Below are 14,656 nucleotides of genomic sequence, written 5' to 3'. Positions count from 1 at the left end.
TTGTTTTAATGGAAAATAGTTTTGGATTTTCAGTGATTTGTATCTTTTTTGTATATTTCAATTTTTTTTAAACTGGCAAACATAAAATTCATTGAAAGACAAGTAGTCCTGCTTGCTACTTAATAGTCAAACCCTTATGTTTTACTCAACCCCTGACACTCAGAAATCTTAACCTCAGTCTGATAGTTTTATGTTTCCAAACCTTCTTTAATATAGGTTTCACATCATGTATTTGAGGTTCATTTATGTTCAGTGTGTTAATGACATTTCTTTTATTGCTGGTAGTAGTCCATTCACTCTGGAATAGATACAGCAACAATTTTATCCTGTTCTTTTTTACTTTTAGCTTTCCAGAGTCTTGGCCCTTCCACCAGAAAGCTTGATCAAGTCAATATCTGCAGTTCCAGTTTCAAAAAAAGAGTTAAGTATACTTGCGATGATCTGAAATTTTACTTATCCCTTCAATTTGCAGAATAAACCTTAAAGTTATGATTCATTATATTCAACTTGTTATAATTGATATTATAAAATTATAGTTCTATTTAGGTATCTATGGTGAATGTGATATTTCTTTGTTAATTATTTTCATGTTTGGTTTTGCTAACAATTTTGTCAGTCTTTAGGAAGGAGATTCCAATTTGTTTAACAATAAGAGAATGACAATATGGTTATAATCTCAGAGCTTTTGAAGCATTATTGAAACTTGTATAATCATCTGATGCTTGAATACTATTGTACCATGTTTATCTCCCAGTTCGGTTTTTGTTTGAGGTTTTATTTGAAGACTCCCAAGCAATAGAGAACTGTTGTTTAGGGCTATGTAAAAATCTATGCTGTTTTCTTAGGTACAGGGAAATGTTTTGTTTCATTATTAGTGTGGTCATCCTACTGTTAACTTAGCGTTTTGCTAAAATCTTCAGTGCTTGGATAGAATGTAGTCTATCCATGAGTGTATAGCCTTGGGCTGCAGGGACAAACATGTTCAAAGCAAAGAAATTGCATCTGCACTAACACGAACAAGTTTATTTCATATTATCTCAGACAATACACTAATAACAACTACTTCTATAGCATTTACCTTGTAACAAGGAGTAGAGGAATATAAAGATAATTTACAGTATACAGAGGGTATGTGGAGGATACGTGGAAATCGCACATACTGTGTGCAAGAGGCCTTGAGCTTCCGCAGATCGTGGATCTCTAGACGTCTTGCAGTCAATCACCAAAGGAGGGCTGTGCTCTCTCAGTTAGTTCAAGATGCCTGCCACACAGTACATTCCTAGCTCTAAGGGTTTAAAGATGGAATAGGAAATTCTCAGTGTCAGTTTACCCTTTGTTGCCTGAATTTTATTAGAACTTTCACGTGAGGGGGCGAATGTTCTCTTCATGAGGAGGAAGAGAGGGCAAAGACTAAAGAGTGCCTATACAGTTACTGTTTTTAGCTTTGGAGAAAATGAAAGTAGGGCTGGATGGAGCGATGCATGCCTTTATTCCCAGCAAACAAGCCAGAGGCAGTTGAATCTCTGTGAGTTCAAGGCCTGACCTACCTAGTGAATTCCAGGACAGCCAGGGCTGTTACACAGAAAAACCCTGTCTTGAACAACCAAAAAAGAAAGAAGAGAGAGAGAGAGAGAGAGAGAGAGAGAGAGAGAGAGAGAGAGAGACAGAGAGAGAGAGAGAGAGACAGAGAGAGAGAGACAGAGAGAGAGAGAGACAGAGAGAGAGAGAGAGAGAGAGAGACAGAGAGAGAGAGACAGAGAGAGAGAGAGACAGAGAGAGAGAGAGAGAGAGAGAGAGAGAGAGAGAGAAAGAAAGAAAAAGAAGGAAGGAAGAAGGAGGAGGGAGAAGAAGAAAGACGCCTGTTTGCTAATCATCCCCATTGTCGTTGTTTTCAGTGGTCTTAGCAGTAAGTTAGTTTTAAGCATTGTAATAGACTAGAAGAGTGATTTAGCTTTTCATCCTCTGCCACAAATATTAGAAATATTTGTGACTCTGTTAGACTAATATAAGTTTCCATGTTAAAAATAAAATTGCAGATGTCTTACTATTTATAAATTTAGAATCCATATTTAGCAATGTATGGTTATCTCTTTGAGTCTTCCTAGGTGTGTGAGAACCATGCTGTAAGCCTGTGTCATAGTAAATCTTCTATGAAGAATCCTAGCTCTGTATCAAAGAGCTGCAATTTGGTCTTTGATATATTCAAATCCCTGTCATCACAATAATATTAGAGCTCCTATTACTTCTAGTTTTACTTTATTTTTTGACTTTTAAAAGTCTTTGTTGTTTGTATCATGCTTTGTGTTTTATTCCTATTTTGCTAAACTAATTTCTTTGGTTGCCCATATATTGGTTCAAATATTTGACTAAGTTATTAACATCCTTTGCTAAGGAAGAATACAATAAGTACATTTAAACCTTAAGTGAATTTCTACAATTAAATTTCATTTTCAGAAAATTTTCATTTTCATAAAAAATAATCTTAGAAAAGAAATGAGCATAATTTCCCAGCTATTTTAGTATATACAGGACAAGGAAAAACTTCCCCACAATGTTAGCGTTGCCAGTATTTGATGTGTTATTTAGCATCAGATCTGTGACTAGCATAATTTATAACTGAGATGTCGTTTCTCAATAGTCCTGTAAAGTAGATACTTGTTATCATCATTTTACTGAGGTTCCAAGAGATTGAGCAATGTGTCTGGAATTACACAGACATTAACTGGTAGGTGAACTTGTGTGGTTTTATAGGTTAGATATCAGTTTGGATTGATAAGTAGATTCCATGCTAAGTTTTTGTAGACCAGGCTGTCTTCAAACTCACAGAGATCTGCCTACCTCTGCCTCCCAAGTGCTGGGATTAAAGGCGTGCACTACCGCCACCTGGCAGATGAGCCACTTTCAGTTTGGTAACCATCTAAACTGTCAAGCCTTTTTTCCAAATTCAAGTCCCCCCCCCCTGTTTGTATGGCAGGGGTAGTTGATTTTGTTTTGTTTTCTCAATGAGACTGCAAATACTGTTGTGACTGGATATATTTCTTTGATTCTGTAATCCTGGAAATTGCAAGGCAGTGTAGCTCACTAGTTGTAGGATAGCCAAGAAAACAAAAACTAACAAAAAGACTCAGGAAATTTCATTAGGTTTTCATATAATACATTCTTTTACTTTGTTGTATTTTTTAGAATATAATTTGGTTACAGTATTTCTCCTTTTCCCTTCCTCCTTCCAAATCTTCCCATATTTCCCTCCCCGCTCTCCTTCAATATCACGCCCCCCTTTCTTTTACTGTTATTGCATGTAAATAAGTGTAGGTGTATACATATTATTCCTAAATAATTATTACCTGTTCAGTCTGTGTATTCATAAATATTTTTAAATATAACCTGTTAAGTGGTTAATGCTGCCTGTATGTCTGTTTTGGGGCTTATTGGTATGCATTGGACACTCTTCCCCAGGGAAGGCCACCTGTCCTGCTCCAAGCTTTCCTCGGTTGCCTACAGTTCTTTGTGTGGGGTTGAGGCCTCATGGGCTTTCTCAGTCCAGTTTGTCGTGTCCATTAGTGCCCTCCCTATTCAGCTCATGTTTGGATAGTCAATGCTGAGACTTTGTGGGTGTAGCTTCTGACAGTAGGAGACACAGTCTCACAGCACAGGGCTTCCCTGACCCTCTGGTTCTTACAGTCTTTTCACCCCATCTTCTGCAGTGTTCCCTGAGCCTTAGGTTCGGTAGTATCTTGTAGACATACTGGGATTGCTGGCATGGACTGCATGGCAACCGTCGCTGCTAGACAAAGTTCCAGCACTTCAGCATTGCAGACCACACTTCTCCAACACCTTTTGACTTTAGTGTTTAGTGATTCGCACTATTAATGCCTTTCCCTTTGGAAATTTTGTGCGGGCTTTGGTAAAGGATGAAAATGCGTACAATGGTAGCCTCTCTAAACAAAAATAATTCTAGCTGCTGCAGAACCAATAATTCCATTGTGTCCTCCTAAAGTTAGAGATTTACTAGACACACCTGATCCCAAGGTGAAACACCTGAGGCTGTTAAGGGCTAGAGTTCAGTTAGTGAGTATGGAATGGTGCAATATAATGGGAAAAGAGGAAGACATCAGGCCTTCCCTTAGGGGAGCACGTGAGTAAGACTGAGACAGAAAGGAACACAGTTAGGGAACAACTCAGTGCTTATCCTCTTTGAGGAATGAAAATTGCTCTCAAATTGTAGTACAGCATCTGGTCCCCAGAAGTCCTTTCCTAAGGACAGGTATTTGAATAAGGCCTCCCTCCTCACAGGGCTTGAGCAAGTTCCTGCTTGCTAAAGCAGTCATTCTCCTCATCTCTGGAAGGATATTATTCCTGCCCCTTTAATTAGCTGTGGCTGGTGCCTATTATCAAGGTCAGGGCTAGATTCCTCGACCCCTGATCTCAAGCCACACCCCACCTCACAAGTCCCTTCTCTCCCATTTAAATCTGCGTGCAGCCGAGTACGCAGTCTTTTTTTTTTTTATCCCATTAAATGCACTGGCAGCCATCCTGATTCACCCTGATTGTGTTGTCCCCCACCTCATCCTGACCATCCCATGTCGTGTTGTCCCCCCATCGGCCCCCACATCTCATTGGGACCTTAACCTGTGCTGAAACAGGTCTCCAGCAGACTGCATATAATATATTTTGATAATATTCTTTCTCCTACCCAGCTCCTCCCAAGTCCTTTCCATTTCCCTGTTATGCCCAAGTTTCAGGTCCTCACACCTACTAGCCCAATTTCATATTATTTCCCATCTGTCTTTAAAAAACAATAAATACAAAAAGCAAACCAAAAATCAAACAAAAAAGTCTAATAAGACCAAGAGTACCAAAAGGAAATTAAAAGCTCACAAAAAATCAGAGTCCGTTTTGTGTTGGCAAACTACTGGCCTCCTCTGTAGTGTGGTTGATGTATTTAGGGACATCCCATTAGTGAAATTACCCAACAGGTGTGATTACTTGGCGTGAGTGAGAAGGAACACACAACAAACCCGCTTAGGAGTTTATGGTGGGGGGTACAGGCCTGGTGAAGGTCAGTGTGCAGAGAGAGAGACAGACCTGAGCGCTTGTCCTCACAAGCATGGCCCTAGAACCCGGAAGTGTCAGCCTTATGGTGGCTGAAATCATAACAGCAGGCATCAGTTGCATATAACTTCTTGGTTAGGGTTGGTTATTTTGTGCCCACTTCCCAGGAAACATGTTGGTGTCCGTTAGAGTTTAGGCTCTGTAATGTGATGTTTACACAGAAGCCATACAGGAATTTTCAGGCATTTCAAGCTGCATGATGAGGGACATGAAAGAAGTCACCTGTATCCTTCCAGAATATATTCCTTTAAGTGAGTGACGTGGGCTGGACAAACCATGGTATAACTCACTTAACTCTCTTCCGTTTCTCTGTTGACCATCAGAAGATGTCAGGATCTGTAGTTGTGCAGTTATTTGTATATTAATAATGTCTAACTTAAATTATCACATCTACAAAAAATTCTATAGAGACAATATGATGAGCCACTTTTTTTGTTTGTTTTTTTGGGTGAGGGTTGTTTTGGTTTGGTTTGGTTTTTAAAATTCGAGACAGGGTTTCTCTGTGTAACAGCCCTAGCTGTCCTGGAACTAGTTTTTGTAGACCAGACTGTTCTCAGACTCACAGAGATCTGCCTGCCCCTGCCTCACGAGTGCTGGGATTAAAGGCGTGCAACACCACCACCTGTCCAGATGAGCCACTTTCAGTGTGGTAACCATCTAAACTGTCAAGCCTTTTTTCCAAATTCAAGTCCTCTCTGTCTCTCTGTCTCTGTCTCTCTCTCTCTCTCTCTCTCTCGGCTTATACGGTAGGGGTAGTTGATTTTGCTTTGTTTTTCTCAATGAGACTGCAAATACTGTTGTGACTGGATATATTTTTTTGATTCTGTTACCCTCCTTAACTTGCAAATAGCTTCTGTAGTCATGTAACTGACTATTCCTTTAGCTGGTTCCACTGAAGCTTTTAATAGTTTAGTGGAAAGTACCAATAGCTGTGTCCATGTCTCTAGTGAACAACTCAGTGTATAAATAACATTTTTGTCATGCTGAAACTGTTGGGTATGGGGAGGGGGATCGCACAAAGATGGGAGACAGACCACCAGAGTCTGTTAAGCCAGAAGCAAATTTAAAAAAAAAAACAACCAATCTCCACCCGACACAAAAAGCTTATCATCTAGCTGAGACCACAGCCAGAGATGGACTTATAAGGTTGTGGCAAAGGAAGGTCATAGCAAGCATTAGACAGTAACAAAAGAATATTTGCAATCTTAAAGTAAAACCTAGATACAAGTTGCCCTTCTTTGCAGTTTTCATTAACAGAGTTTGTAGTTAGACTAGTGTTTGCGTTTTAGGTCTTTGTTTCTCCCTGGCCCTCCCTGATGGTGTTTACGGAAGCTCTGCACTCCCTCAGCCAATTCCCATAGCAGGGACAATGCATAACCGAAAAGTCATGTACATTCCATCATTTAAAAGTTAACTCAGCTCAGATCAGTTGCTGGTCATGAGTGGCTGGGGGGTATCTAAAAGCTGAGGGCGGCTTCAGTCTTGCAGACAGCTATCATTTGTAAAGTAACCCACTGTTAATAGTTAATCCTTAAGCTGATGAGAAAGCTGCTGACAGCCTGATCTCATTCTCCCACTTCTTTATTTCTGGAATCTGTATTTCTATATTCTTATTCTTGAACTCTTTAAAACTTAAATTACAACCATTTAAAAAAACATTTTTGCTCTTGTTATTTGGACAGTTATAAAGAAGCACTTAGTAGGAGAAGCAGCTTTATAGTGGATGTCAACTCAGTCTTTTCTGAAGCTGCTTCCTAGTTGCATTTAACTTGCCAGATATCTGTCTGTTTCAGGTAATATGCAAGAATTGTATAAAATAACCAAGATTTTAAAAGTTATAAGTAAAAACAAAGTTTTGTATTTCTTGACTTTCAGTTTTGAAGGTTTTCATAATCCAGTAATGACTCTTCTCTAGACAAGTGATGTTTTTCTAACAGCTCTTTCCCATTTCAACGTTCATCTTTAGAGAAGTGGCAGACTTCCAGCTTTCTGTGGATTCCTTGCTAGAAGACAACAATCCGCAGTCACAACTCGATGCTCAAGATCAAGCCAGGAGACTGGCAGAGAAGGTATTTCACCTCTGTTGTACTGGACTGAGCACTGGAGGAGAGCACAGCTCACAGGCTGCAGCCTCACGTTTCTCTGTTCAAGGCAGCTTGCAGGACCGTTCAGTTCATTTTAGCTGGGAGGTTTCTGTGACCTTTCACATCAGCTGTAAAATATCTCTTTTGTTGTAGTTTCTTTCTGTTGTGATAAACATTGACCAGAAATGACTTGGGGAGGAAAGGGCTTATTTGCCTAGCTAACAGTCCATCACTGAAGAAACTCAAGACAGAACCTTATGCAGGAACTGATGCAGATGCCAGGAAGGAATGCTGCTTGCTGTTTTGCTCTCTCTGGCTCTTGATTAGCTTGCGGGTTTATACAATTGAGGCCCATTTACCCAGGAATGGTACTACCTCCAGTGGGCTAGACCCTCCAACATCAGTCACCAGTCAAGAAAATTTCTCATGTACACCCTGGGGCAATCTGGACAATCTGATTGAGCCCATTCAGTGAGGTTCCTTTCTCCCAGGTGACTAGGTTGATATCAGGTTGACAGTGAAAACTGATTAGCACACTCCTGAGCTAACATTGTTTAGCTGGTGTTTTGCTTTGTTTTATTTTTTTATTAGCCACGGCGCTGAAGTGTTAATTTATAATTTATAGATTGAAACTGTTCAAACTTTTAAAAAAGATTTATTTATTATGTATACAGTGTTCTCCCTGCATGTAACCTGCCAGCCAGAAGAGGGCGCCAGATGTCATTATAGATGATTGTGAGCCACTATGCTGGGAATTGAACTCAAGACCTCTGAAAGATCAGCCAGTGCTCTTAGCCACTCAGCTTTCTCTCTAGTCCTGAAACTGTAAAAACTTTTAAAGGCAGATTTATTTATTCCCCTGCAACTGGAGTGACAAAAGTTGTGGATACGAGGGCTAGAACCCAGGTCCTCTCAAGAGCATCCACTGAGCACTCTTAACATCTGACAGTCTCCCCAGCCCCCTGGATAAGTGTTTGAATGCAGAAAAACAAACTTGATATATTAGAGCAGTAGGTTGCAATTCTTTGAAATGAGCTTCTGAGAAGAGCATTCAAAATATGAGAAGAAAAAATGTATGTGGAGTGAATGGGATGATCGCAGAGAAGTTGTAGTTGGATGATTTCATAAACTCTGTATTTCTAAGTCCTTTATCGTGGGTCTAGTAAAACAGAGGAATTGGAAAGGTTGTAGTGAATGACCAAATCTAAACTGTTAGCTTCAGATCTTTACACAAAGCATGTTGGGAAAGCTTTCGTTTGTTCCTAAGTTTTTAATAGGGACATATATTGCTCAAAGATGATGTCAAGGAACTCTAAAAAAAAAAAAAAAACTGAAACAGTGAAAGTCACTATTGGAAAAAAAATATAACTAAAAATGACGGCGAAAGGAGCTTTGGTAACAGAATAATAGTTATTTGGTAACAAGGTCACTTCTGTTCTTTTATTAATACGGATAATACCTGGTATTAAGTTTTGATACCAGGAGTAGAATTAATCTAACTATCTTTTAAATTTCAGAAATAAAGACTCTTCAGTGACAGCAGGCATCTTTAGTGCCATAAGTCTATCAGAGGGTTTGAATGGACACATGCAGGAAAAGTAGACTCTGTAAGAGGCTTCATTCTGTGCTTGTGCAAGTGCATTGGCAGTAGGTCCGACACGACGTCCTGTTTGTGCGTTAGCAGTAGGTCCGACACGACGTCCTGTTTGTGCGTTAGCAGTAGGTCCGACACGACGTCCTGTTTGTGCGTTAGCAGTAGGTCCGACACGATGTCCTGTTTGTGCGTTAGCAGTAGGTCCGACACGATGTCCTGTTTGTGCGTTAGCAGTAGGTCCGACACGACGTCCTGTTTGTGCGTTAGCAGTAGGTCCGACACGATGTCCTGTTTGTGCGTTAGCAGTAGGTCCGACACGATGTCCTGTTTGTGCGTTAGCAGTAGGTCCGACACGATGTCCTGTTTGTGCGTTAGCAGTAGGTCCGACACGACGTCCTGTTTGTGCGTTAGCAGTAGGTCCCGACATGATGTCCTGTTTGTGCGTTAGCAGTAGGTCCGACACGATGTCCTGTTTGTGCGTTAGCAGTAGGTCCGACACGATGTCCTGTTTGTGCGTTAGCAGTAGGTCCCGACACGATGTCCTGTTTGTGCGTTAGCAGTAGGTCCGACACGATGTCCTGTTTGTGCGTTAGCAGTAGGTCCCGACATGATGTCCTGTTTGTGCGTTAGCAGTAGGTCCGACACGACGTCCTGTTTGTGCGTTAGCAGTAGGTCCGACACGACGTCCTGTTTGTGCGTTAGCAGTAGGTCCCGACACGATGTCCTGTTTGTGCGTTAGCAGTAGGTCCCGACATGATGTCCTGTTTGTGCGTTAGCAGTAGGTCCGACACGACGTCCTGTTTGTGCGTTAGCAGTAGGTCCGACACGACGTCCTGTTTGTGCGTTAGCAGTAGGTCCCGACACGATGTCCTGTTTGTGCGTTAGCAGTAGGTCCCGACATGATGTCCTGTTTGTGGCTGTCTTGAAAGATAAGATAGTGTTCACTGTATGATAGATGGAGAAATTTGAGGTAAAGGAAAGAGAAAAGGGAAGGGGGAGACTGAATAGCATTCTAGTGAGGAAAAAGAAAATGTGTTTGTATAAATAGGATTTTGGAACAGAAGACCTTGGCTAAGACCCTGGTCTGGCTGTAATGCCTGAGAACTGATTCACCTGCTGTCTTGTAAACCATGTTTATGGTGTCAGAGCTACTGATCTCATTAGGTCTGTTCTACAATATAATCTGCTTTACATGGTTTGTTATTTTTCAGCTTAAATGTGATTCGGTGGTAACTGCCATCAGTGCTGGTCCAGGAACGCTGAATTTCAAAATAAACAGAGAATTACTAACAAAGGTAAGAGTGGATTATAGTCTGGTCTTTGTGGATTAGTTTCCTTTCACGCTGTTTAGCCACACTGCTCTCCCAGCTCTCAGACACCACCTCAGAACCTGTGCACAGGATTCCTCGGTCTGCAGTGCAGTAGAAGTTAATCTTTCTTCCTCCCTCTTTTTTTTTGGGGGGGTGTGGTATTTCCAGTGTTTAAATCCAGGGCTTTTCACTTAGTTACAGTTGCTTCCCTAGCCCTTGACAGTCTCCTACTGATCTTCTCATTATGGGCTGTCGTAGCACTGTTAATCTCTTCTTGCAGAAAGCACCTTGCTATTTTACATTCCATCTTTTTCTTCTTTGTTTGGTTTTTCAAGACAGGGTTTCTTTGAGTAGCAATTCTAGCTGTCCTGGAACTCACTCTGTAGACCAGACTGTCCTTGAATGCACAGAGGTCCTCCTGCCTCTGCCTCTGCCTCTGCCTCCTGGGTGCTCAGGTTGAAGGTGCACCTCACGTTCCATTTATTTGTCTGGTGCCGCTTGTCAACTCTTAATTCACTTTGGGGTTTAGCGTCTGTCTTTCCCACTGTCCTGTTTCCATGTTTTGCCATAATGCCCGGTGCATCATAGATTCTAGATAAATACTGTTTGTTGATAAATGTGCTCTGTAGTGAAAGTGTGTTGGTTTCTACTCCCTGCTATTCTATAATCTGTTGGAAACGTAAGGCTTAAACTGGAGAAACCATGGGATAGCTTTTTCTTTTAATAAAACAGTAAGTAGTAAAGTTAAAAGGTTTTTAATACAGTAAGAATAAAAAAATTCAGATGCTGAAGTCGGGATGGGCCAGAGGTGTTGGAGAAACCTTGCAAAGGAACTGACTCTCTCAAGCTAGTACGTCGGAGAACAGGTGACCCTGGATACATGATTACATGAAACCTTTAAGTCAAGATCATCTTGATCAAACACGTGCAGTCTCTAATTAACATAGTCGCTTGATTGGGAGAATTTCTGCTATTTGACTTCATGTCTTCTGTATCCCAGGCTGGTCTTGAACTGGCTGTGTAGCCAGTGATGACCTTGAACGTCTGATCTTCTTGCTTCTACCTCCTGAGTGTCCGGTTTATAGGCCTGAGCCAGCACACCAGGATTATGCAGTGCTAGGGTTGGAACACAAAGATTTGTACAGGCGAGGAAACTGCTTTTATCAACTGAGCTGTTATGACCTTAGGAAAATTAATCTCCTTGCCTTGCCTTACTTGTTTGTGAGCATAGTACTTATCTCTGAAGCCATATGAAGATTAACTGAGTTAATAAATGTAAAATCCTCATCCAGTCTTTGTAACATCATTTGCACTCAATAACTGATCAGATACTGCTTCTGGCTATGCTATTACTATTTCCGTGGGACTTTTGGCAGCTAACCTTATCTCACGAAGCTTCAATGTCCTGATCTCTAGGTATCATTCGTAGTTACTGTAATAATGAATAGATGAGATTTATGGGCCCGGAGCAGCCCCTTCATTATTAGCTCACATTGTAAGTGCCCTCAGAGAAACTGGCAACAAGTGCTGTTGGTTCCAGAGCAGGTGCTGTAAAATCGTGGGCTCTGAAGTTAGAGTGAAGAAGTTAGCAACATTTAATCTCCAGGAACGCAGTAGTCAAGGACATTCTTTTCACCACTAAACCCCACCCTTCTGTTCTTCAGGCGGTGCTGCAGCAAGTAACTGAAGACGGCTCAAAGTATGGATTAAAAAGTGAGCTTTTCTCGGGTCTGCCCCTGAAGAGGATTGTGGTGGAGTTCAGGTGAGTACTCTTCAGTTATGTGGTGATGAGCCAGCTGATGGGGCAGAGAGGCTCATACCTCGGGGTTGAGTTTTCTTTCCACGACAGTGGAAAGTTGAGAGTCCATGACATTGTGTTACTTTATAAGGATCACAGTCAATCAGCCATTAAACCAGGAATAAAAAGGATAAAATTAGATGCTTACGTCTCCAGTCTGTTTCTCCTTTCCTTGTTTTAAGCAGAATCTCCACATTGGCCTTGAACTGGATGGGTAGCCAATGACCACCTCCTGCAAATTTTCAAATAGCAACACCAGCTTGGGACCAAGGACTCAGCATTTTGAGCCTATGGGGGACATTTCTTATTCAAATCACAACACTCTCTTTTAAAAAAAAAATCATGTGTCCTCATAAGATTTAGGAGATTATGTTAAATAGTTTACAAAAGTAAGGTATCCAATTGTAATTCCATTGTGGTTATTTTGGTTGCCAAAGGAATTGAATTTGCCTTTCCGTCTTATAGGATTCTTTTCTTCGTAGGGAATTAGTTCCAGAAAATGTCAGATTAATGATTTCAAGGGACATTTTGTCAGTTTGTCGGTCTTGTCAGTAAACACCATTCCCTGCTGAGCCGTCTCTCCAGCACTGTTCCTTGTCTCAAAATAGTTTCATACGTGTGCCATTTCTGAGTGTCGCACTACTTTATAGATCACAGGATCAATGATTATTGGTTAATGATAGGTTTGATTCTTTCCAAATTCTAATTTATCCTTACCTACCTTCTGAATTGTCAAAAGCCCTGCTCCCTAATTTTCCCAAAGAAGCTTTATCATCTAGTTCATGTTCAAAATTTTTGTTATTGGAATAAGAAAATATTCTTGCAATTTTTGCAGTTCACCTAATGTTGCAAAAAAATTTCATGTTGGCCATTTGCGCTCCACCATCATAGGTAAGTGTTCCCTTTAATAGACAGCACTAAACGTGTCTAGGAGACATACATGATAATGCAATGTAATGTTCAGAGTTTAAGTGAAAAGGGAGGAAAAGGCTCCCCACAATGTAGATTACATAAGCATGATGCTGAGTAAATGTTGCACTAAATTGAAAAAATTGGTTTACAGGTTAAAAACCAAAATTTATTTCAAAAGGTAAAGGCTGAAGTCAGTTTTCATTGGTGTGTATGTTATGGTTGTAACTTTAGATATACGGAAAACTGAAAGAGGCAAAAATAAAAGATAGTCACAAATTATTTCTGTGGGTTGGCAGAAATCTTTCATATTTTTTTGTTCCTACAACTGTAATTTTCAAGACTGGAAACTAAAGGTTTTAATAGAAATTATTTACTTTAGAAATACTGGAACTACTTTATAATTCTAAAGCTTTCATATATAATATGCTTTTTTGAAGTGTGTGTGTGCGCACGCTTGTGTATATGGGTGTGGGAACTACCTACAGAGTTCAGAAGAGGGGGTCAGGTGCCCTGGAGTTGGAGTTACAGGCATGAGTGTGGAGAACTGAACTCTAGTGCTGACTAGAGCAGCCAGCCAGCATAGCAAACACTCTTTAACCACTGAGTCCTCTCAAGTCCTGCCCTCTATTTATTATTTATTTAAAATACTTTGCAGTACTGCAAATCAAAACTCAACTGAGAATTGTGCAATATTAGAATCGGAGTTTATTCCAGGTTAGAAATCTATGATGTGTGCTCAAGAATAAGCCATTTAGATGCTACTGTGATAGATTTCAACATTGGAAAATTGTATGAGTGGCAGATTATTGTTGAAATAAGAAAGCTTTCATTGTTAGAAAGTCCTTGAGCAGTATTTTATGGGAAAAAAATAACAGGACGTAACCAAAAGTATCTAGGAAATCTGTCGTATAACAAAATCTACATTGAATGGGGTCAAAAGAGTAAATGGGTAAGTAGGGTATGATAAAGTAATCACTTTATCAGGAGGAAAGAATATTTATTGAAATTTAGTGAACTAAGTGTTTATATGTGCTAACTCTATTTATTATTTATTTAAAATACTTTGCAGTTGGTCTGTGCAGTCCAGAGTCTAGAAAATATCCTTCAATAGCCATAGTTTTAGTTTTTGAATGAATATTTATTTATTAAGTATATAGCAAGTAAAAGAGTAAACAGCAAGGCAGAGAGAGAAAGAGACAAAGTAGGTGGGGAGATGAAGAAAAAAAGCAGAAAACCAAAATAATGGTCCAATCAGGTGCTCAAAACATTTGGCAGAAACCAACTGGGAAATCCTTTTAAGACAGCCAGCTAGTAGAGTTCCCGGTTGAGTGAGCTTCCTCAGGTGAGACTTCCAAGTATAGGAACAAGCAGCGACAGCCAAGGATAATGTATCAGACACTCAACAGCTTCAGCGGAACCAGTGCGGGACATGGAGGCAGTCAGCTGAGTTTCCTGTGGCTAAACCTTCAACTTCCCCTTCTTTAAGTGCTTTTATGTCATAGGATAGACCTCCGGTGGAAATGGCTTATATTACAGCTCTTTGCAAGGACAGGGTTCTTCCCTCCATGTTACAGAGGTAGAGGAACAGCCCACTCTCAATCAAAGGGGTGACATGCTTGGGTCTGAAGTGGGGGTGGAGACAGCTTCTCAGTGAGCTTGGTAAGCACTACTAAGATTTACAAGGAAGAAATTTGAGCAGAAGTAACTTTCTCAAGATCATATGAATAAAGTATTTGTAGCTAGGATCTGAAATTGTCCAATTCCTAACCATACAGATATATTCAGGTATATTTGTGAGCTGACATGTACTAAGAGAAATAGATATACAATATTAGTAGCAGCTGAA

The 14,656-nt window shown here is 40.4% G+C and overlaps 1 protein-coding gene across 3 annotated transcripts in view; it reads left to right on the top strand.

The window, feature by feature from the left end:
* The window catches only part of Rars2 (arginyl-tRNA synthetase 2, mitochondrial), a 53,113-nt gene that overhangs the window by 3,164 nt on the left and 35,293 nt on the right, over positions 1-14,656 (top strand). For 2 of the 3 annotated variants that reach the window (XM_075971230.1, XM_075971231.1), the window contains exons 2-6: positions 347-420; positions 7,079-7,181; positions 10,002-10,085; positions 11,765-11,862; positions 12,734-12,789. In XM_075971230.1, coding sequence (XP_075827345.1) covers positions 347-420; positions 7,079-7,181; positions 10,002-10,085; positions 11,765-11,862; positions 12,734-12,789 — 415 coding nt within the window. Of the gene's footprint in view, positions 1-346; positions 421-7,078; positions 7,182-10,001; positions 10,086-11,764; positions 11,863-12,733; positions 12,790-14,656 lie in introns of those variants that run through there. The other variant, XM_075971232.1, reaches the window with a different exon arrangement.

The sequence above is a fragment of the Microtus pennsylvanicus genome, chromosome 5 (assembly GCF_037038515.1).
Source record: "Microtus pennsylvanicus isolate mMicPen1 chromosome 5, mMicPen1.hap1, whole genome shotgun sequence".
NCBI lineage: Eukaryota > Metazoa > Chordata > Mammalia > Rodentia > Cricetidae > Microtus > Microtus pennsylvanicus.
This window is presented reverse-complemented; position numbering and strand designations above follow the sequence as displayed.